Source organism: Emydura macquarii, unplaced genomic scaffold (genome assembly GCF_026122565.2).
Source record: "Emydura macquarii macquarii isolate MOO-44397 ecotype Brisbane River unplaced genomic scaffold, CSIRO-AGI_Emac_v2 contig_3671, whole genome shotgun sequence".
NCBI lineage: Eukaryota > Metazoa > Chordata > Testudines > Chelidae > Emydura > Emydura macquarii.
In genome coordinates, this window is record NW_027133808.1 from 8898644 (window position 1) to 8923031 (window position 24388).

Genomic DNA, 24388 nt, shown 5'->3' on the forward strand with positions numbered 1-24388 from the left:
GCTTGCTAGATGCAGGGGACTGAGGGCTAGCTGGTTAAATCCAAAACCACAGGACCTCTCCTTTGGGTTCTTCTGTGACTCTTTCTGGAGTACTCTTGTTGGCACACAGGAAGGAAGGATGGCTCAAAAAAGTGCAGTGACTGGTATTGCTGCTGCCCATTAAAGCAATCTCTTCATAGCTGGAGCATATACTCTCAAAACACACAAAGTAACTCTGAAATCTTTAAGAGTGCAGATTTTGTTGGTCTTTCCTGAAAACAAAACTTGGCCATCAAACAGTAAGTCCTCGATTGTCTGCTGCATGTTGGACACTATGGCCGAGTTCTGTAGCTATGAGGTCCTCCTCATGGTTACAGCTGATGTCATAATCTTGGTCAAGGCATCTGTCACATCCAGAGCTGCCTGCAACATCGTTTTGGCCATCAAATGACCTTTAGAAAGGAATGCCTTAAGTTCTTTCCTGGAGGCTTCTGACAACTTGTCTGCAAACTCAGACGTGGCCACCCAATTAACCAAGTCATATTTCAGGGAGTAATGCCTGCTGCTTCATATTGGGCATCTGCAGGGAAAAGCAGTATAAATCTTTCTCCCCATCAAGTCCATCTTCTTGTACTCTCTGTCATTAGGTGTGGATATACCTTTGCTTCTGAGTCCTGTATTTGCTGCAGTCACCAGCAGGGAGTTAGGGGTCAAGTAGCAGTAGACATCCTCAAAACCTTGTGCTGGGATGAAGTACTGTTTCTCCAAATGCTTTGCTGTAGGGGGCAACGAAGCCGGGGTATTTCAGAGGGCCTTTGCAGGCTCCAGGAGTGCCTCACTTATTGGGAGGGCTACTCTCCCTGGAGTTGATAGTTGGAGAATATCCAGCACCTTATACATAGTCTCCTCAAGGAATCCAGCCTGGATGTTCGTGTAGCAGCCATACACCTCAGGTGGTTCTGATATGCCTGAAAGTCCTTGGGCACAGAGGGAGAGGAAGATTCCAGCACACTACAGTCATCCAGTGAGAACAAGGAGACACTTTGCTGTGCCAACAATGGATCCCGTTTTGGGGGAGTTGGGGATCCTGTTGGAAGAGCTCCATAGGTCCAGGGGGAACAGACTTAGTGGTTACTTGCAGCGGAGATGGTATGGGAGCAGGAGCCCCTGGTGGAACTGGTGTCTCACTCTGGACCAGGTCAAGAAATGGGACCTCTGGGACCAAGCAACATTCCAAGGATTCCAAAGAGCCATTGGGCATACAGATAAGGCAGGTAACAGTAAGCACCAGACCAGGAGCCCCTGTCCTGACCAGGGGACAGATACTGATTTCAGTACCTATCCAATAAGGAGGGGGAGGATAACTCTAAAATCTTGATTTTGAAAAGTCCTGGAGTTTCTATGATGACAACGGGTGAACCAGCCCCAATAGGGCAAATAACTACTCAGACTCACCTGAAGTACAGTAAAGAGGCTGCTTTTGTTCCAAAGTGAAGTGAGGAATCAGCACCGGTGGTACCAAATGACACACTCCCACCCACCATCAGGAGAGGAGTTTGCACTGAGGCTGGTTCCAAACTTGCTGATCACATTTGTCCCCAAGACAAGGATAATGACAAAAGATGCACCAGCATTGAGGGGGCTTTTGGTGTGTGGTGTGGCCTCTGCTCCATAGTCTATGACCCAGTTAGTGCAAGCTGCAGTGCCAACAAACCCAGCAGCTCAGTGACATGGCCAGAAGGTATAAAGGATGAAACGGTAGAAGCAATAGCACAAGAAAACTCCTGAACCAGTGGAGAGTCCAGGATTGAGAGACAAAGCAGGTCTGACACCATCCGGCATACCATTGGTGTGGAAATGGGCAATGCTGGTGCTGACATCATGGGAACTGGACTCCACAGATGTGCCATGGCCAGAATTGGAGTCTACAATACAGGACCTTGCTGCTCTTGGAGCAGCACTAGGGAATGGTTGGACGGACCTGCATCATCCCATGTGCCGGAGGGAGTATGGTACTGGTCAGCACTCCTCTTAGAAGAGGAGGAGGCATCTCCCCAAGTCCTGGAATGGTTGCAATTTGTTTCATGGGACCTCTTCCTTGCCACTCTAGAGGAGGGTGAATGAGCGTTTTCCTCTTGGGGGAAATACCAGAGCAAAAGCCCGAACAGCATTTCTTGCAAGACCTGAAGGTGACTGCCAATCAGATGAGGGCCTCAGTACTGAAGCGGACCTCATGGCCTGCTACAGAAGGTGCTGCTTCAACCACAAGTTTCTTGTCATCTGAGCCCTCTTTATGAACAACTTGTAGACGCAGCACCTTTCTTTAATGTGTCCCACACTGAAACTAACAAGCACCTAGTGTGGGAGTCACTGCTGGGGATGGCCACATTACACAATGGACAGTGCTCAAACCATGGTGAGAGCATTACACAGGGCAGCCAACTACTCTGTTAACACCAAGCTAATACTTAAACTAAATGTAAAGTACTACCAACACTCTATACAAGAAGAGCTCTCCAAAAACTGAGACAAAAAAGTGTGAGGTGAAGACACCACACAGAGCTCCAATTCTAGACAATGGCAGTGAGAAGGAACTAAGGGGGTAGGGATGCTGTCACCCTTATATGGCCGGGGAGGGGGGCTATGGTCGCAGGGCATAAGCACAGCCCCCTGGGTACTGCTAGCCAAAGTTCTCTGGCTCTAGTGTGCAGGGCATGCACACCTAACATAGAATATATGGCTATAAGTACTTGGAGAAGAACCCCAGGATCCTTTTCTCTAGTACTACTGCCTAGCCAATTATTCCCCATTTTATAGTTGTGCTTTTCATTTGTTCTTCCTAATTGCAGAACTTTACCATTCTCTTTATTGAATTTCATCTTGTTGATTTCAGACCAATTCTCCAATTTGTCAGTTATTTTGAATTTTAATCCTGTCCTCCAAAGTGCTTGTAATGCCTCTCAGTTTGGTGTCATCCGCAGATTTTTATAAGCATATTCTCCACTGTATTATTCAAGACATTAGTGAAAATATTGAATAGTACCGGACTCAGGACAGAGTAGATACTTTGGCAGCAAACACTGATGATTATTTTCTGAGTACGGTTTTTCAACCAGTTGTCCACCCACTCTATAGTAATTTAATGTAGACCAATTTCCCTAATTTTATTGTAAAAACATCACATGGCACTGTGTAAAAAATCTTATTAAAATCAAGATATATCACCTCTACTACTTACCTCATCCATGAGACCAGTAACCTTATCAAAAAAATAAAAAAATACATTGCTTTTAACAATTATATGTTGGCTATTACTTAATCACCTTATTAACGAGTAGGTGCTTGAAAAATTATTCTTTAATCATTTATTCCAGTATCTATTGAAGTTAGGCTGACCGAACTCTAATTCTTTGTTCCCCTTTTTAAAGATAGGTACTGAGTTTGCCCTTCTCCAGTCCTCTGGGGCCACACCTGTCCTCCATGAGATCTCAAAGATAATCATTAATGGCTCCAAAATCGCTTCTGCTAGTGTCTTAAATAGCCTATGATGAATTTCATCCAACCCTGCTGACTTAAATCAATCTAACTTATTTAAATATTCTTTAACCTGTTTTTTCCCTGTTCTGGCTTGTGTTCCTCACCCCTTGTTGTTACTATTAATTATGTTAAGTATCTAGTCACAATTAACATTTTTAGTGAAGACTGAGGCAAAATAGTCATTAAACACCTCAGCTTTTTTGATATCATCCATTATTATAGCACTTCCCCACTTAGTGGCGGACTTACACTTTCCTTTTTCTTTCTCTTGCTTCCAATGTACTTTTAGAACCTCTTCATATTGCCTTTTATGTCACATGTCAGGCGTAAATCATTTTGTGCTTTAGCCCTTCTGATTTTGTCACTAGATGCTTGTGCTATTCTTTTGTATTCATTCTTATAATTTGTCCATTTCTCCTTATTTGTAGGATTCTTTTCTTTTGATATTCAGGTCATTAGGGAGCTCCTGATGAAATCATATTGGCCTATTACGAATGTTCTATCTTTCTTTCACACTAGGATAATTTTCTGTTGTGAAATTAATGTTATCTCTGAGAAACTGCCAGCTTTCATGAATGTTTTTTCACTCTAGATTTTCTTCCTATGGGACTGTACCTACCAGCTCTCTGAGATTGTTTAAATCTGCTTTTTGAAGTCCATTGTCCATAATCTGCTGCTCTCATTCCTTCCTTTTGTTAGAATTTGTTTTATTAGAAATTTGTTAGAAATTTGAATCATAATCACCTTCACTCAAATTGCCTTCAATCTTCAGATATGCAACCAATTCCTCCATGTTAGTCAAAATTCAGATATAAAATGGTTGTCCCCCTGGTTACTTCTTCCACTTGTGCAACAATATATTCCAAAAATTTACTGGAGTTTTTGTGTTCTTCTGTATTACTTTTCCAACAGTTACCTGAGTAGTTAAAGTTCCCCATTTCTACCAGGTCTTGTGTTTTGGATATTTCTGTTATTTGTTCTAGAAATGCCTCATCCACCTCCCTCCTCCTGATTTGATGGTTTATAGTACACTCTACCATGACTTTGTCCCTGTTCGTTTTCTCCCTTCTATCTTCACCAAGAGACTTTCAACCTCCTTCTCAACCTTGGAACAACGATATATATTCTTTATGTATAAATGCAACACCTCCTCCCTTTTTTCCCTGTCTGTCCTTTCTGAACAAGCTATACCCCTCTATACCAATCTTCCAGTCTTGAGATTCATCCCACGAAGTTTCAGTGATGCTAGTTAAGACACAATTTAGCTTGTGTACCAAGACATTCTTTGATTTCTATTTTGCAGTACTTGAGACAGCTTCCTTGGAATTTTAAGGCAAGCATTTGAGCTTTATGCAGATTTTGTTCAGCTTCACTCCATTTGTGTTAGCTATGGTATTGCGCTATCTGTTCTCTAACAGCCTCAGACTAAATGTGTAAACCACAGTGCAGCTCCCTAGTCTCATGCCAGTAGTGCCTCAGCTTTACAGCTGGGCCCATTTTGAATGATATAATGCAATTTCTGATTCAGAGTAATTCAGTTTGCACTAAAAAGCATCATCTACTCATCAAGTATTTCATCTACTTAGACATAGGTTTACTGTGTGGGTAATTCCTCTCCACGGCCATAGCCTGGAGCCAAGAAGCTAAGACCTGTTTCAACTATGCTGAGATTACTAAGCACCTCAGTCCACTTCAGTGCATCTTGTTATGGTAAGGCACAGCTAACTTTGCTCAGAGCTGCATCAACCAATGCTTCTCAGTTGACCTCAGGCATCCGGTTACCTTGAACTGCTCCTAAGGCATTAAAACAGTTGCATCAGAGGGCTGAGATTGTTTCAAGTTACACTATGCAAGTATTGACCCATTCACATTGCTTTTAGAAGAGACCAGGCTCTGAGCACCTACGTCTGATGGTTAGACCTCCACCAGGAGCAAGACAGCTATTACTGGCCTCTTCCTCACCTTGCTGGCCTAAATACCAAGCTGATCAGATACTAAATAAGTGATGTCTAGGTACTGAATGATTATTTTCATTCCAAAGCATACTAACCAAAAGCCAACCAGTAAAGTACATCCTAAAGCACCATAACCTTTATTCAGCAGTTAACCATTTCAAATCATATGGTCCAAACTATTCTCGGGCATGTTAAACAAGCCCCAAGTAATTCAGCTCCTCATGATATTATAGTACTTGGAATTTACTTTTCATTAATTCAAAGCTTTGGCACACAATCATTCCACCTCTAATGGGTTCGTAAATATGCTGCTTTAACACTCAAGACGTCACGTGTCAAGCACAATCAGCAAGAGACTATTAAATAATAAAAATGACTGAACTGCCAAAGTATGTTTTCTTGTCTCTCACTTCTGCATACCTGGATTTACTGGCTAAAGAAAGGTTTCACTTATCGTTCTTCATGCTAACTCTTGGAATTAAGAACACTTGGCACCTTGATACATCTTGCACTGACATATGGACATTTTCAAGACATATTTTCTTAGGTGGTGCAAGGTGTTGTCTCCAACAACATGCTTAGGTCCTTGTAACAGCTCTTACATGACATCGACTTTGTCAAAGAATAGCATTTCTCTGCCTTTTCCATGCCCAATTTCCACTGAATTTCAAAGACTGTCGGGCACCTAAATCCCAGCTGTAATTTTTTTATGCCTCAGCTGCCCTATCTGTACAATGACAATAGCAATACTAACCACCTGTGTAAAGGTATATGATCTACAGATGAATAAGTACTACGTAGATGTATGTTGAGCAGGGAATACTTTTTTCACATAACCCCACTTTAGCAGACAATCTAAAATGTAACTTTCTCAAAATGAATGAAAGTCCCATATCCCACCTTTAGAGATGCACAGCCAATCTCATTCTCAGACAGAGGAAAAAGAACTTATAGAACATATGGGCCATATTCAGCCCTCAGATCACCAGCCAACTTCCAGTGACTTTGCTGAGTTGCACCTATTTATATAAGGGATTAATCTGGGTTGGTGTCATTCTAGCCGCTACTTTGGGTCAAATGGTCTGCAACTCTTCCACTGTTTCTGAATTAATTTTTCTTGCTAGTAAGCTACTGAATCTAATGAAAATGAATACCATTTATTTACCTATGGAGAACTTTTTCACTTTGGCCTCTTTAAATAAGATTTAAAGACTAATTATATTTCATAAGATATTTGGCATGTGACAATAATATGGCTTTAGATTTTGAACCTATATGGTTTTATCATTCTACAGATTTTAATTGGAGTTTTATCATGAGCGTATGTGCAGTGTTAAGCATGTGTAGTCATAGATATAAAATGTACTGCTGTAAAAACAGCTCTAGATGTAAGTAATACTCTTTATTCCCCCTCCCTCAGAACATCCTCAGGACTCCTCTTTATCCTTCTTCATTTTTTAAAATTTCATATTGACAAGCCAAACTTGTGAAACCCAGAACCTGGAAATGTTATTTCCCTGCTCACTGATGTCCCCAAAACACTTTAAAAATTAGGACCGTAATGCATTAGGCAGATACACTGATTTGATGATATTTACACTGCTGGAGGCAAGGAATTGAGTGCACAGATGGAAGAGGCTGTTCAAACCACAGAACTGCATGGACGAGACTGAACATCTTTAGAATTTGCAGGAAGAGAAGCTCTGTCCAGATGTCTCAGACTGAGGGACAGGTCAAGATCCAGAATGTTTCATTCTTTATTCTGCATTTATTTATCACCTTGTATCAAAGAAATAGTGATAAGAATGTATTCATGTAAATATACCCTACTCCTCAAGCTACATTAACACTCTGTATTCAATACATCTACCAGTTCATTTACCAGAAATTTCAAAATGAAAAAGGATCATCTGAGAAAACGCCACAATGCTTTAGAAATGCCATTGTCATGATCTGACCTTAAAAATATATTAACAACAGTAAATTTAAAGATGATTTTCTAGAACCTCCTAAAGCACACATAGGAAATGAGTAATGCTTTGAACACTAAACATTTAGGGTACCTTGTAATCTTCCCTGAGTAAGAGGCAGTACATAGTTGTATGCCCCAAGAGTAGAGCAGAGGCTAATCTGTGACTCATAGAATCATATAATCATAGAAGATTAGGGTTGGAAGGGACCTCAGGAGGTCATCTAGTCCAACCCCAAAGCAGGACCAACCCCGACTAAATCATCCCAGCCATGGCTTTGTCAAGCTGAACTTTGTGACTCAGTCACAATTCAGTTCTTTGCTTCCCTCTTACTTCATCGGGGAAGCAAAATGTGCCATCTCTTCCCTGGGTGCAGTTTAGTTCCCTCAGTGCCTGGGCTCAGATGTGCTGCCCAATGTTCTGGAAAGGAGAGCCAAGGCTCTGCTCACTTTCCTTTGGAGAGGTAGTAGCAGCTTGCCAGCTGTTTCTCTACTCCTTACATTGTGATTGGTAGCACATGTATCACCTTATGATTGACTCCTACAGCCCCACACATGCACATAGGCTAACTCACAACCAAACCCTTCATAATTTGCTCTCTTTGACATGCATATCTCACGTCTCTGATAAAAATAGCAAGGTGATGAGGTAAAGTGGTTAACAAATAAAAATATAAACCAATATTCCCTTTGAAGGAGACCAAAACTAATTAATCCGCAAGTCAGCTGAAGATGATGAAGATATACAGGTTTTAAAAAGTTACAGCTACAAAGACTAAGGCAGTGAATTACATGGGAAAATAATTTTGTATACCCCATTGTCTGCTTCACAGACATTTTCAAATGGCGGTTCTTGTTAATAAATGAGTAAAAATGTATTCAAGTAGCTACAGGTACTTCAATATTTTTCCCTTAACAAACAGCACACCAAGTGTGAATCAAATCCAAAAAGATAGGTTGAAATGATGATGATATCCAAATGAGATGGTGTGCTGGGATTGGACGAGTTTAGGAGACCAGATGTTCTGATTTTATAGGGACAGTCCCGATATTTGGGGCTTTGTCTTTTATAGGTGCCTATGACCCCCTACTCCCATCCCGATTTTTCTCACTTGCTGTCTGGTCACCTTAGATGAGCTATTCATTAGTGTTCACACAATCAGACAACATCCACATGGTCAGAAATTATGCTGTAAAGTGAATGAAACTATTTAAAAGTGAACACAAGTAAGATTTCAGAATGAATCCACAATATGAGGGAAGTAGAAAGAAATGAAACGTAGAAACAAAGACACTGGAAGTATTAAAGTCAGAAGCTCCCTTTGTCTCTATGACCAATAAATAATAGTATCCACCTAAAACCCAATTACTCTAATGTGACAAATTGAGATGTTTTAATTCAAACTTTAAACATGCACTATTACAACCCAAACTGTTCAAAGTCACAACTAAGAAGATTTTTTAAATCTCATTATTTTTAAGCCAAATTGTATGGTTTGTTTTTTCAGTTTGCGGTTTGGTGTTTGAGCTTTTAGGGAGAAGGTACCTGCCCCAAACAGGGTGACCAGATTTCCTGATTTTATAGGGACAGTCCCAATATTTGGGCTTTATCTTATATAGGTGTCTATTACCCCCATTCGCTGTCCCAATTTTTCAGACTTGCTGTCTGGTCACCTCACCACCAAAGTATGTACAATCATTTCAGGTCAGGTACAAAATTCAACCTTAAATCCACATGCAAAAATACAGATCTCCGTACGGGTTGCTTTCGGGGGATTTCTTCTATTCCCTAGAGTGGAAGAGCTGCCATTATATCCCCCTTTTATCCTCTGAAGCCCTTCAATCTCCTCCTGCATCTTTTCAATATCCTGCTTCCAGTCCTTTACATCATTCCCCCGTTTCCTATCCTGCACATTCCCCTGAACACTCAACTTTCCTCTGGTACCTCTCAGGATCCCCCCTCCACTACACATTCCTGCATTTTTTCTCTCAGTCTCTCCACGCACCCCCAAACTCCCCTTCAGTCTCCTCCTGCTATGCCATATCTTCCTGAAAATCACCTCAACCTTAGTCTCTCTTCTGCTTCTTACTTTCTGTCTAGCCCCACAGAATGGCAGCCTTTTTCCCTGATGGCAGCCTGGTTTCAGTCACACTGAAAACGATAAGAGTTGGAAGCCACTTTATAAGGGACAGCCTCATTCCAAGTGCCACTTTAATCTTTCAAAGTATAACCATACCATAAGAAGAAAATTTATTTGTTTCTGTATTTGATACAGCTGTTTCCTTCTGTGAGGAATCATTTTTATTTTAAAAAGATACTATATTAAATACAGATAGAAAGACTCTCTTTTAATATGATTTATTTTTTATTTTTTTCAGGTTTCTTCTTAATTCCAGCTACCACCTTAATGGATACAGATTAATGTAGATTGTAGGAAAAGGGCAGCCAACTATTAACTCCATTTATAACTATGTGAGATGCTGGTCATTTTGAATAAGGGGAAACGTGAGATGGAAGGCTGGAATAGGAGACATGTGAAAGTTAAAACTCCAAATATCACGAGACTCCCAAAAAAGTCACAATTAGTTGGCAACAGGTTAATTATAAATCTAGTGTATCCAGAGAACTCCAGAATTAAGTCAGCAAGAAGTATAATTTATTTTAAATCCCATTCCTACAGCATAGGGAGAGAGACCCATGCGAATTCAGCAATAGAGAAGTCTGAGACTCTAGAACCCAGCTGTGGGTTTTTAGTCACATCACAGTTTTAGGAATTTTTTAACAAACAAAAAAACTAAGAATGTAGTATAAAGTAATGGCATGAAAACTCTAAATTTGATCTAATAACCATTACTTATATTAGTTAGGGCTATATTAATTATCTAGAATATTTGTATTTCTAACTATTTTTGGTATAAATTAGTTTATTACTATCTGAATGCACTGCATAATTCCTATTAATGCTGATTATAATTACGCACAGACTTTACAAAATGAATGCACCCAGCCATATTTAAATAACGTCTGGTGTTTTCATATGGCATTGAAGGTTTATCAAAACCACACCCCATTTAAATAAAAACATATTTCCATTGTTAAATGGAAGCTGTCAAATCACAATGCCAGTTAAATTGAAGGGAAAAATCCAATATAGCAGCTTGACATAATACTTTTGGATAGAAACAATAAATGCAACATAAGCTTTGGAATTTAAAAAACACCTTTTGCTATTAAATCCAATTAGATATTTGATGTGTTGTTGTTGCTATGTTGGTCTCAAGATATTAGAGAAACAAGGTGGGTGAGATAATATCTTTTGCTGGACCAACTTCTCCGAGCTTACACAGAGCTCTTTTTCAAGTCTGATAAACGTACTCAAGACTAGTGTCACAGCTAAATACAAGGTGGAACAGACTATTTAACGTAAGTAGTTAATACTTTCAATCCTCATTCTCAAAGGAAACCTGCCCAATACATTCGAAAGATAAGCCTGGGACCTGAGAGTTTAAATTCATAACTTTGCCACTAAAAATCACGGACTAAATAGACACATGATTTATTACAACAATACATAATCCACTAACTCATTCCCCCCCCCCCCCCCCCCCCACACACACACACACACACACACACACACACACACACACACACATCCTATGTCAGATTTCTTTTCTCACTCTCCTTTCTTTCCTAAGACTGAAGAGGTGTTAACTGGCCAGTTAACCTCAAATGTCCTCTTGAAATATGAGTTACCTTACCTTACCTAATCTGTTCCACCCAGTATTTAGCTGTGACACTCTTGAGTACATTTTCCAGACCTGAAAAAGAGCTCTGTGTAAAGTCGAAAGCTTGTGTCTCCCACCAACAGAAGTTGGTCCAATCAAAGATATTACCTCACCTTGTCTTTATTAAATATATATAAATTTACATAGAATTAATCTCTGGTTGTTTATAAAGGAGATATGTTGGCTACCTCTGTTCACCTGCTGAGGTCTGTTTAAGAACCAGTTCTAACAATGGGATGATGCTCTACTGGACAATAGGCAAAATTAAACTTAATATGAGATGAGATGACCATGAACCATGCTTTTTATTAGAGAGTTTAAGAATGAGTATTATGATGTAGATCTTTCTTAAACACCTTTTCTGCTAAAACATTAAGATATATTTGTATATCCCCCTCTTCTAATCTGAATAATTCTAAAACCCCAAAATCATATAAATGACTTTTGCGCAAATCTTTGTACCTCATCTACGGATGTTCAGAATAAACTGCACTAGACGACAAACAGGAGTTTCTTGGCTGGCTCCTGCAAGTAATTAAGAAATTGAATCCAAAATCTACAGATACTATTTGTGTTTATGTTCACAGAAGCTTGGCAACACAATCAGATAAAAAGAGTGTTTTGTCTTTCATGGTTGCCAGTTGCCATTTTGCCACTAACTAAAATAGCTAAGAACTGCAAATCTCCTAAATAAAAAAAGCTATCTAGTTTCTGGCAAAAAGATCAGCATTGGCCATTACATATAAACGGATCTGACATGATTTCATTTGAATAAAATTTAGATCATTCAAAACATCAGGCATTGAAGTAGATATGGCTCTATATAATGCTCCCTACAACCCTTTGTGATTAGAGATTAAATTGTTTTGCAAAATTACAGCAAAGTTATCCCCAATTTTTTCTTGAGACATTTGTAAGTTAATATCTAACTTTTAACATAATGAAAATTTTCCATTCCATTTTGTTAACACTATATGGCCTTCAATATCAATTTCACTAAGTCAATATAATAAGCATTAAAGTGACACACTCAACATGGTAATTTCTTCAAGGTCAGCACCTTGCAGGAGTAGGTCCTAACAATTCTATGGACTATTTTACTGTCTTATCAAAACAAAATAAAAAATCCTAGACATGGCAAGACACACATTTAAATATGACTACTTATATAGAATATGTTTATCATTTTGGCCTATTAATTCACTTTTATTTATTTCAGAGCATCCTCAAGGCTTCCAAGAACAGAAGGAGCTGACATAAGCAACACATATTTTTCCATTAAGACTCTAATGCAAGAACTACAATACTAGTGTTTTCCATGGCCAAACAGCACTGCTCCTCTGTGCCAACACATTTTGCACTACACTCTGTAAGATAGTCTTATTTTCTCCCATATCCAGGAATACAAGTGATAGATGTGCAAATCTTTGTTTTTGCATGAATGGTATAGAAGAATACTTTATTTTATTATACATTCTTCACTCCACATGTTCATAGTGAGATTCTTTTAAATAAATAATGACCAAAAGCTGAACCAGAGAAAAGGGGAACTCTAACTTAATGATCCACCAATAGGATGGATATTTTGACTACCTCTTCTGATCTTCAGAACTTGGTTGTTTCTGCTACACATTATTCCCATAAGCATCACCTAAGGGAACACTAATTTGCAGAACAATTATAAAAAACTATTCCCTTCAGAGTTATATTCTGAAGACCTAAGATAAAAAACATACTAGTCTGAAATTGTTAGTCAGGGGAAAGAATGCTTACTTACCTTGTAACTGTTGTTATTCAAGACGTGTTGCTCATGTCCATTCCCAATTTAGGTGTGTGCGCATGCCACATGTACTGGTGCTGGAAAACTTTTCCCCCTAGTGATACACGTAGAAGCTGACTCTAGCGTTCCCTGCAGCAGCACACACATGCGCCCGCATATAGGTGCCATCAGATCCCCCTCCCTCTCAGTTCCTTTTTGATGGAACTCTGACTTAAGTGAAAGGAAAGAAAGTGGGTGTGGGAATGGACATGAGCAACACACCTTGAAGAACAACAGTTACAAGATAAGTAACTGTTCTTTCTTCTTTGAGTGCTTGCTCATGACCACTCCCAAATTAGGTGACTCACCAGCAGTGTCTCTGGTGGCAGGCAGAAAGAAGTTCATGGACATGACACTTGAAGCACCGCTGTAACGAAGTCAGCATCATCCCGAGCTTGCTGTGTCAAGGCGTAGTGGGACACAAAGGTATGTGCAAATGACTAGGCAGCTGCCCGGCAGATGTCCAGTATGGAGACATGTGCTTGGAAGGCCACAGATAAGGCCTGCACTCTCGTTGAGTGGGCTGTGAAGGACACCAGAGGTGCAACTCCAACCTGCTCATAACAGGTTTGGATGCAGGCGGTGATCCACTTCAAAATATGTTGTAAGGAAACCAGGAGACTCGTCATCCAGTCTGCAACCACCACGAAGAGCTGCGTAAAACGATGAAAGTGTTTGGTTCTGTCGATGTAAAATGCCAGGGCCCTTCTCACATCGAGAGAATGCAGGTGCCTCTCTTCACTGGAGCTGTGCAGTTTGGGGCAAAAGACAGGTAGAAAAATCTCTTGATTAAGGTGAAAATGGGAGACAATCTTAGGCAAAAAGGCCAGTTGTGGGCATAGTTTGACTTTGTCCTTATAAAACACCATGTAGGGTGGATCTGATGTTAATGCCCTGACCTCTGAAACTCGCCTGGCAGACCAAATAGCCACCAGGAAGGCGACCATACAGGACAGGTATGTAAGGGAGCGCAAGACCATGGGTTCGAAGGGTGGCCCAGTGAGTATGGAGGGGACCAACTTCAACTCCCACGGAGGAGAAGGCTCCCTTATTGTTGGGAAAAGCCTCTCTAATCCCTTAAGGAACGTGGCCGTCATTTTATGTGAAAAGACTATTTTACCTTCTACCAAAGGGTGGAAAGCAAAAAGGGCCACTACATGAACCTTGATGGATGAGAAGGCCAATCCCCCTTGTTTCAAATGGAGCAGATACTCCAGAAGTGTTGGGAATAATGCTTCTGTCGCGTACACGCCATGTTCAGTCTCCCAGTAGGTAAAGCGCTTCCACGTAGTCCTATAGACTGAGCTAGTTGATGGCTTCCTGTTTTCCAAGAGCACACTGAACTTGGGTTGAGCAGGCTTGCTCCTCCTGATTCAGCCATGGACCGTCCATGCCGTCAGATGTAGGGAGGTTAGTTCCGGGGGGAGCAGGCAAACTTGATCTTGAGACAGGAGGACTGGTCACGGTGGCGAGTCCAATGCCTGGGTCCCTGCCAGCTGTAGAAGCATCCCAAACCAATGTTGTCGGGGCCATGCTGGTGCTACAAAGATGACCTACGTCTTGTCTCTCTTCACTTTCAGGAGAACCTTGCAGATCAGAGGTATTGGCGAGAAGGCATACAAGAGGCTCCCCAACCAGAAGAGGAGAAAAGCATCAGTGATGAAACCTGCACTGAGTCCCTGATGGGAACAGAAACGATGGCACTTCCTGTTGGCCCTGGTGGCAAAGAGGTCCACTTGGGGATTGCCCCACCCTTGGAAGATGCGAGTGGCCAACTCTGGATGGAGGGACCACTCATGGTGAGAGGAAAAGGACCTGCTGAGAAGGTCCACCAAAGAGTTGTTGACCTCTGAGAGATGAATTGCTATTGGGTGAATGCTGTGACAGATGCAAAAGTCCCAAGAGCGCATGGCCTCTTTGCACAGGGCTGGGGACCAGGCCCCACCCTGTCGGGTTGATATAGTACACAGAGGCCATATTGTCTGTGAGCATCTGCACTACCTTGTTGGCAAGATATGGTAGAAAGACTGCATAGGATAGATGAATTGCCCTGAGCTCCTTGATATTGATGTGCAACAACAGTTCTCCCAAGGCCCATGTGCCTTGGGTCTTCAGGGAACCCATGTGAGCTCCCCATCCCAGGTCCAAGGCATAGGAAATCAGTGTTACCAACAGCTGGGGTGCTTCGTAGGGCATCCCTGAGAGGAAGTGACTTGAACTCGACCACCACCCCAGTGAGGTAAGTATTTTGGGAGGGACCATAAGTATCCTGTCTAAGTGGTGCCTGACCAGAGAATACACTGATGCCAACCACATCCATAGGCGTCTGAGGTGCAGTCTGGCCTGGGGGACCATGAAGGTGCAGGCCGCGATGTGGCCAAGGAAGCTGAGGCATACTCTCACTGTTGTGAGGGGGAGAGTTGAAATGCGGGTTATAATATCTGTCATTGTCAGGACCCTTCCTTTGGAAGGAATGCTCCGATCCTGGATGAGTCCAGCATCTCTCCAATAAACTCTATCCTCTGCACAGGGACTAATGTCGATTTCTGTTTGTTTATTAGGAGGTCTAGTGCTTGACAAACGCTTCAGGTAATTGTGATGCTAGCCTGAACCTGATAAGCCAGTCATCCAAGTAAGGGAACACCTGCACTCCTCTCCTTTGGAGGTAAGTTGCCACCACTGACATGCACTTGGTGAAGACCCTTGGCACAATCGAGAGGCCAAAAGGGAGTACCATGAACTAGTAATGGCGGTCTCCTACCATAAACCTCAGGAACCTACTGTGACGAGGGAAGATTGCAAGGTGAAAGTAGGCGTCCTTTAAATTGAGAGTGGCATACAAGTCGTCAGGATCCAGAACAGGAATGATGGTGGCTAGTGAGACCATATGAAATTTCAACTTTCTGAGGTACTTGCTGAGGCGCCTTAAGTCCAGAATAGGCCTCAGCCCTCCCTTTGCCTTTGGAATCAATAAGTAACGAAAGTAAAAACCTCGATCCCGTAAGTCTCTGGGAACCTCTTCCACTGCACCCACCTGCAGGAGTGCTTGCACCTCCTGCTCGAGGAGTTGCTCATGAGAGGGGTCTCTGAAGTGGGACGAGGAGAGTGGGGAAGGAGGGAGTGAGACAAACTGGAGAGTATAACCAATAGCCACCATGCTGAACACTCATCAGTCTGATGTTACAGTAGCCCAGGCTGGGTGAAAATGGGCTAAAGAAGAAGAAAACAAAAGGGGGGTTGGAATCATAGGTAGAACTAGTAGGTTGCTCTTGGGCGCACCTTCAAAAGGCCTGCTTTATGCCCCAATTATGGCAGCTAGAGCCCGGTTGAGGGCTGGCAGATGACAAGTGGTCCTGGTGCCTTCTGTAACCTTTATTCTTCTTCTTATAGGAGTGATCCCCAAACCGCTGTTCATGTTGGGCTTTGAAGTACCTCCTAGAAGATGGTGTATAGAGGCCAAGGGGCCTCAGTGTAGCCCTCAAGTCCTTCATGCCTTGCAGCCTAGAGTCTGTCTGCCCAGCAAAGAGGGCCATGTCATTGAAGGGGAGGTCCTGATAGACTGCTGGACCTCTGATGGGAGACCCAAGGATTGCAGCCATGATGCCCGTCTCATAGATATCGCCGAGGCCATCGTCCTGGCTGCAGAGTCCATTGTGTCGGATGCTGCTTGCAGAGATGCTCTGGCGACCAATCTCCCCTTTTCCAAGATGGCCTCGAACTCCTGTTTGGAGGAGGGGGAGAATGAGTCTGAAAATTTTTCCAGTGACTGCCAGATATTGAAGTGATGTCTTCTGAGCAGCGCCTGTTGGTTCGCCACTCGTAGCTGCAAGCTAGCCGTGGAATAAATTGTTTGACAAAACAAGTCAAGTCTTTTTGCATCCTTATGCCTGGAGGTTGAGCTGACTTTCCCCTGTCTGTCGCTTTCACTGTCAGCTGTGACCACCAGGGATCCCGGCGTGGGGTGGGTGTAGAGGTCTTTGACGATATTTCCTTTCTGCCCTCTTAGACGTGGAGGCAAGGAGGGCAAGGAGGCTGGGGTTTGCCATAGTGCCTGGGCCAATTTAACAACCCCCTCATGGACCAGAAGGGCCACTCTACTAGGAGCTACCGAGGCCAATATCCCAAAGAGTTCATCGATTGGCTCGTCTAGCTCCTCTATTTTGAGGTCCAAGTTGGAGGCGACCCTTTTCAACGGATCCTGGTGCGCCATAAGTCAGCCAGCAACACTGTAAATGAGGGTCCTGTGACCGCCTTGTCTGGCAATGATGAGGAAGAGGCCAGTAGCTGCAATGAGGGAGGGGCTGCTGCTCTGGGCAGGGTGGAACCCCCAGGGGCCAAGGTGCGTGAACCGCTCGGTGCCGTTTCTTCGGAGACGGACAGCAGGAGCCCAATCTAGCAGTGTCCTGACCTGGAGAGCATGATCTTGACTCCAGGGACCACCTGCACACCGGTGAATGATGCCTCGGTGACAGGGACTGTCGAGCAGATCTATCCCTTGATAGACTGCCCATTTGCACCGGTGCTGAATCTCAGTGCGACACCCTGCCATCCCTCGGCATCTGTGGCACCGGCAGTGCCAGGAGGTCCTTCATCCGCCTGGAATGCCTCCAGAGTCGACGGCACCACTAGGCGATAAGGGCCTCTACTACTACTCGGAGTCAGTGTAGGGTCTGGTGCCAGGGTCGACGCTTGCAGAGATGAGGAACCCTTTTGAGGTGGGAAGGGATAGCAGCAGGTCTCGCCTGGTCCCCCTTAGCCTTCTCCACAGGAAAGCATCCCTGTTCCACGCAAGTCTTCTTCAACCTCTTCTTTGGAACCAGGGAAGGAAATCAGTGCCAAGAGGAGGAAGTGGGCCACGGAGGGGCACTGCACACCAAGGCCATTGTGCTTCGTGCCAAGTCCGATCTGCCGGATTCTGACACTGGTCTAAGTGCTGACTCCATCAGAAAGGCCCTGAGACAGATATCCCGGTCTTTCTTAGTCTGCGGGTGAAAAGTTTTACAGATTTTACACCTCTCAGTGATGTGAGCTTCCCCCAAACACTTTAGACAACTTTGATGAGGGTCACTCCTCAGCATAGGCTTCTTATATGAAGCGCAGGGTTAAACCCCAGAGAATAGGACATAACCACCCTGGGATTCAAACAATAAACAAGCCTGGACTAACAATAACCAAACGATTAACGATATACACTAGAACGATGAATAAACCACTAGGTTTAGCGAAGAAAACTTGAAAGGCAAAAGATGTTGCAGCACCATCACTGGAGGCAAGAAGAAACTGAGAGGGAGGGGGAACTGATGGCACCTATATATGGGCGCATGTATGCGCCGCTGCAGAGTGCGCTTGAGTTGGCTCCTATGGGGAAAAAGTAGTTTTCTGGCACTGGTGCATGTGGTGCGTACATACACCTAAATTGGGAATGGACATAAGCAAGCACTCGAAGAAGAAGGGAACTAGGTGAAAGATTTAAAATAACCTTGCATGTGACTAATTATGTTTTAAGATGAAGTCAGGTGGGTCCCATAAAAAGTTATTTTGGAAATAATTCTGCATTTGTATTCTCTCCCTCTGAGAATCAGCGGGATTTGAGGAACAGTCTATATCCTAAATGATCACATTTTTGGGGCCAGACGGGTCATCAACAGTGTAATAAAGATTTCAGTGATTACCTGTAGAGCTTGGTTTATTTACTGATCCAGCCATGCTGCAGATGTAAGAACAACTCTTACAAATAACCACATAAAGTCTATTATAAAACCACAGTTATTGTACCATGGAAAATCTCTGTTGTTATAGCAAGTGCTGTTTATAATCACTTCTGTAGGTGCAGTGGGCCACAGCTCCAAATTATTTTAGGCCAAGTCTTTTCTTCTTATTTGTTTTACAAAAGGATTGAGTTCCTGTAAGACACTACATAAATAATTTCTATTGAAAATTATTATGCAGTTTTCTTTGACTGAAATTTAAATTCCTCTTCCTAAATCAATCCCTTGGGCACTCTCCACAAGCATTGCAAGTGCCTGTGGAATGTCCTTGACTTTACTATTAAATATATCAGTGGGGATTTGACATACAATCAGTAACTAACATTCAATCTGATGGTATTAATAATACATTTAATAAAAAAAGTTAAAAATCAAGTGATCAGTACAATAATTCTTTATAAAAGCATTGGACTTCTGCTAAATCACAGTCTATCCCTTATTTATTACATTTAGACAGTAGTTCATGATGAAGTCAAATAACAAATCCTGTCAATTTCTTTGCAGGATGAATTCTAATACATACGTTTATTTAAAAAGTTATGTTTTATGTGCATTACAGTAAAGTGAAATGAATCGCCTTTTATCATAGTGTTAGTGGGACACAATGGATCAGTATTCACAATGCATCCCCCATAAGTATCTGGCTGCAGCTTGTCTGCCATCTGGAGAAACAGATAATCCAACCAGCAGACCGAAGTTGAGGATTACCACGAATCTTGGTCGACCAGTTTGCATATGCCAAATAAATACAGTGTTGAAAGAAAGAAAGAAAGAAAGAAAGATTTTTTTGGGATAATTTGACAGACAAATTTACCCTAATTGTGAGCTCAACTGTAAAAAGTGAGTGAAAGTCCGTAAGATGTCACAGTAGCCTATAAACACAAATGTTGATTGGAAAAGCTTCAAAAGCGAGACAGAAAGACTGAATTCGTTCAAACAAAAAGGCCTACTGAAATGACTCAAAGGCTGTCTAAGATAATGCCTGGTAAACAAGAAGTGTGGGATCAGAAATCAGTGAACCAGAATTGAAGTGTCAGGAATTAGGTCCAATTATTGGACAAAATAATGAGCGGATGGGCTATTCTACCCACCACACTTTTGGGGGTTCTTTAAAAAAGAGACTGTGAAAGGAAAATTGGCAGAGGGGAAAAGATGGTGACCATGACACTGGCTTACTGAAATAAGGGGAAGGAGTGAGCTTTACCATCATGGCTGCCAACCCCTCTCTGCTAGACCCTGGAATTTCTTCCTCCTAATCCTGCAAGATGTCCTGATCTGACCAAACTCAGTCAGAGCGAGGGACCAAGATGACATCACCACCTCCACCAGCTCTGGCTAAATCCCAGATACTACACTGGATGTGAGACTTTGTCATCCCCACACAGTGTGTCCTTTTCCTTCCCTATTTTCTTTCTTTTCATTCTTCTCTCTCTCTCCTTTTGTTTTTTGTTTAATAAGAGTCTGGCTTAGCCACCCAGGATTGTACATGTTGCAACACTGCTGTAAGCCTGTAACCAGAGAAGCAGCTAAATGCAATGCCCTACACACCCTAATGCTGGTACAAGCTTGCCAGGTCTTGGAATGACAAATAAGACCAAGTGAGAATTAACATCAGAAACAGGTGCATTTTCTATCTTTGTTGTTCTTTTCAAACCCGTTTGTGTGTGCGTGTTTTGTTTTGTCTTATGGGAGGCATGATCAGACTTCAACAGCAATAACAACAGCAACAGCCCATTTCAACTAATTTCTTCTCTTTTCCCCAACAAGGACAGTAATTACCATCATTAATTCCATCTTATATATTGTCACACATGGACTTTTTCCTTCTAAAGACTCTTTCCAGTTAAATAGAAAAGGAACAAGGAATGCTGTTGAAATGAAAGCGTTATTAATCTTCTTCTTTCATATGGCTAGTGGAGAACGGCAACTACAATTTCACCTGAAGTTGATTGAGCCAGATGGCTACAGCAGAAGTGGCAGAATGTATTGCAATGATTCCTCCTTCATATTTATAAATTGAGCAGGAGGTGGTGATATGTTTGATTGTCTGTCGTGGGAATCCACACTTGCATACCAGGGAGTCCTTGATTTTCCATTTGTGCATTAAATGTCCTCCTCTAACATGGTTGTGGCCAGAGTTGACCATTATGTCTGTGGGAGGTCAAACCAAGGAACCTTCTGCATGGGATTTGGCACAAGTGGCTTTATTTTTAAAGTCTTGTTTAGCCTAATCTGCTTTCCAAGCCTCATTTTGATCATAGCCTGATTGCATGAGGCTAACAGAATATTCCCAGAAAGGCTTGCGGGACTTAAGGCATTGCAGCAGGGGGGCGCGTTGTCGAGGTCTTGGTGTTGGGTTGAGAATACCCTAATGTTATGTTCCCTATTCCTTATGGGTGAAATCATCAGTGTGAGAATTATTATGTTAATTAAGTAAAATGTTTAAACTGATTGCCTTCTTCCCCAGTGGTTCCCGCCCTTTCTGGGAAAAAGGCAGGAAAGGTAAGGTGGAAAGGTGTGTGATCTGCCTGGCAACAGGACTCTATAAATTGTAGCAAGCCAGTCCGCCCTAGAGGAAGCAAGGTGTCGTACATGCAGGAGTCGCCGAGAAAAGAAGAGAAGCCTCTAGGAAGAACATCATGGATAGTCCCCACACAAGAAGATCAAGAAGATCACAAAAAGATCAGCATACCTACCTGCAGTGACATAATCAGATCCTGAGTTCTTGGCTCATCATCCTGGGAGTTGTGAACAACGCCACAGAAGGGTGAAGAAAGACCTTGAGAAGTTCATATGAACTTTGGGCCTGGGTAGTTTAGGTTTAAGTTGGGAAAGAATCTGGAGTTAAGCTCCACCTTGTTAAATCCCCAAGTGACCCCTCATTTGTTATTTGCACTCCCTGAATAAATTGTTCCTTGTTTTGCTTTTTTCTGAGTTTTGGTATTTACCCTCCTTACTGCTCCGATGATAGATGCGGAAGGAGGACCTAGACACTTATCTTTTTTTAATGGTTGGTGGGAGGGTTAGGTGTCTCCCATAGAATCCTATTTATTTTCTCCAACATTGGTGGATAGGAAGACATCTGTTTTCATGGATTCACTGAGCTTGGTGGAATGTCACAGAAATTCAACATATCAGTAGGAGAGCAACTTTAGACAGAACAGGTAGCCATGATTTTGGAGTCGACTTAAGTGTTCCAGTGATGCACCTCATCACTGTATTCAGCTGGATGTCAACTATTCGCATGCAGTTGCATTTGCTCAATACTGGTGCACAATATTCAGCTAAAGCATATATGAATGCCATTGCAAATGTTCACAACACTGATGCCGATGCACCCTAGGCTTACCTGCTAGTTTCTGAATTATGTTGACTCTTGTTTTTTGTCTTTACAATTACCTTATCAAGGTGGTCATGGAAGGTAACAGTGAGGTCGACTTTTATTCCAAGTTCTGATGGGTGTGATCATGTCACATTTTTACCACAGAAAGCTACTATTGTTTTTCCAGGATTTGATTTGAGCCTCAATTTCTGGAAGTATTGTTCCATGATTCGGAAGTCCTCAGTTAATGCTTTCTCAATGTCATGGAAGTTTGGTGTTTGGATAGTCATGGCAAGAACATCTGCATATCTAATTTTTTGTGACTTAGTTGGAAGCATGCCACTTCTGTAAATATTAAAAAGGGCTGGCGCAAGTACAGAGCCTTGTGGTAGTCAGTTGTTTATAGTATGGGGTGAGCTGGTCTTATTACCCAGGTACACCCCTAGGCATAGTCCACAGCAGGCAACGTGTTTGATAGCAAGGTATAATTTTTGCAAGTTTCAGCATCAGGCCTTTAATCCACACAGTGTCATATGCAGATGACAGGTGAACAAACACTGTGCCAGTCTTTAGTTTTTTCTGATAGCCTAAATGTGATGTGATATAGCAAGGGCAAAGGGCAGTAGGAGAGTGCACGATGGGAGGTATGTAAGCTCTAGAATGCTCAGGGCTTTATTCCCTGCAGACTAGCCAAAGTCAGTAGAGGGCAATTAGGAGCAGCTGAGGCCAATTAAGGCCCAGCCAGGTGCCTGATAAAAGCCCGCTGCTCCAGAGAAACAGAGCTCAAGCTGGAGGAGTAGGTGTGCTGTGCTACGAGGAGCTGAGGAGCAGACAGATATACAATGGAGGTGTGGAAGAGCGGAGGAGTCCCAAGAGAGGTACTGAGCCCAGTTTGGGCAACAAGGAAACAGGGCTGAGAGGCCAGAAGGACTAAGGGGGGAAAAGTAGCCCAGGGGAAAAAGACTGCAGCTGCGAATACAGTGCCAGCAGCTCATGGCTGCTACTCATAGGGCCCCTGGGCTGGGATCCGGAGGAGTGGGTGGGCCTGGGTCCCTACCCCCCTCCCTGGGGAGACGGGCAACTCCCTGGCCCACTACGAGAGGTGAAGTGCGAGACCCACTAGAGGGAAGCCGGCCGTCTGCCACAGTGAGTTTTAAGTGACAGAACTTGGTCGTAACAGCTATGTTTTGGCAGGAAGCCTGCCAGTTCAATAGGGATAGTTGGCTCAGTAAAAGGGCACATTCTTTTGAGGATTATACGTTCAAGAAGTTTATAGGTCGTGCATAGCAGAGAAATCAGCCTATAGCTTCCCACTTCATTAGTGGAATGGCATTTATCATTGCCTCACACCATATTTCAGGGATCTGTACCATCCTTAAGGTAGCAGAGTACAATGTTACCGGCATTGGAGTTCTTTGGGGCCGAGGTGGTGGAGAAATTCTGGCAGAATATTGTCAGGGCCTGCAGACTTCCCTTTTTTCATCATGGCAAGTCCTTCTTTTACTTCCTCAATACTGACAGTGGAAGGTTCTCCTCAGGGGATTGATGCAAGTGTCCAGTAGAGTAGTTGATACACTTCTCTTCTCATATTTATTGAGTTGTCATTTTGTGTTCTCCACCAGTTTGGAAGCTATTGCGTTTGGCCAGATTTTTGGTGGCTGATATTCTGTGGGATTAGCGCTGCCAAGGCGTTGCAGTAGTGTCCAGGCTCGATGGCTTGAATGTGTAAAAATCAAGGTTTTGCACACAGTCAAATCAGCACTGGCATCTTGCTACATCAAGGGAGTATAGCAGGCCTTTTGTGGTGAGACAGCACCTGGGCTGGTTGTATTGCCGGAGCAACTATTGTGTCTCTCTCATCCAGCAGGGAGTATGCTTTTTCCCGAAAGCCTCAGGGAATGTTCTTCTTTCCTACTGCTATCAGGAATCCTTGCAACAGTTCTCTCAACAGTTTATTTGTATGCATCCTAATCAGCTTTAGTAAAATTCCATCGTGGTACTTGATTCGGAAGAAACACAGGAATTTCAATGCCTATGTCGATCATTATGGGCCTACGTTGGATGTTTGGAAATGCCTGTAGTACTTCATATAATGTGATGAGAGTGTTTCCACTTTTGTCCTTAGACACAATTGTTAGGTCTGGATTGTACCCACGTTGCCAACGGATTGAACGTTAGCTCGTAAATTATTTGTAAGTCTTGTGCAGATATCCAGTACATGAGATCTTCACCACTGGTTTCATTTATAGCCCC

The 24388-nt window shown here is 42.7% G+C and overlaps 1 protein-coding gene across 1 annotated transcript in view; it reads right to left on the minus strand.

The window, feature by feature from the left end:
* HS6ST3 (heparan sulfate 6-O-sulfotransferase 3) overlaps nucleotides 1-24388 on the minus strand; it is a 543188-nt gene that overhangs the window by 317164 nt on the left and 201636 nt on the right. Inside the window, exon 2 of the mRNA XM_067536862.1 lies at nucleotides 5942-5966. Within this exon, the coding sequence (XP_067392963.1) occupies nucleotides 5942-5966 (25 nt within the window). The remainder of the gene's footprint in view (nucleotides 1-5941; nucleotides 5967-24388) is intronic.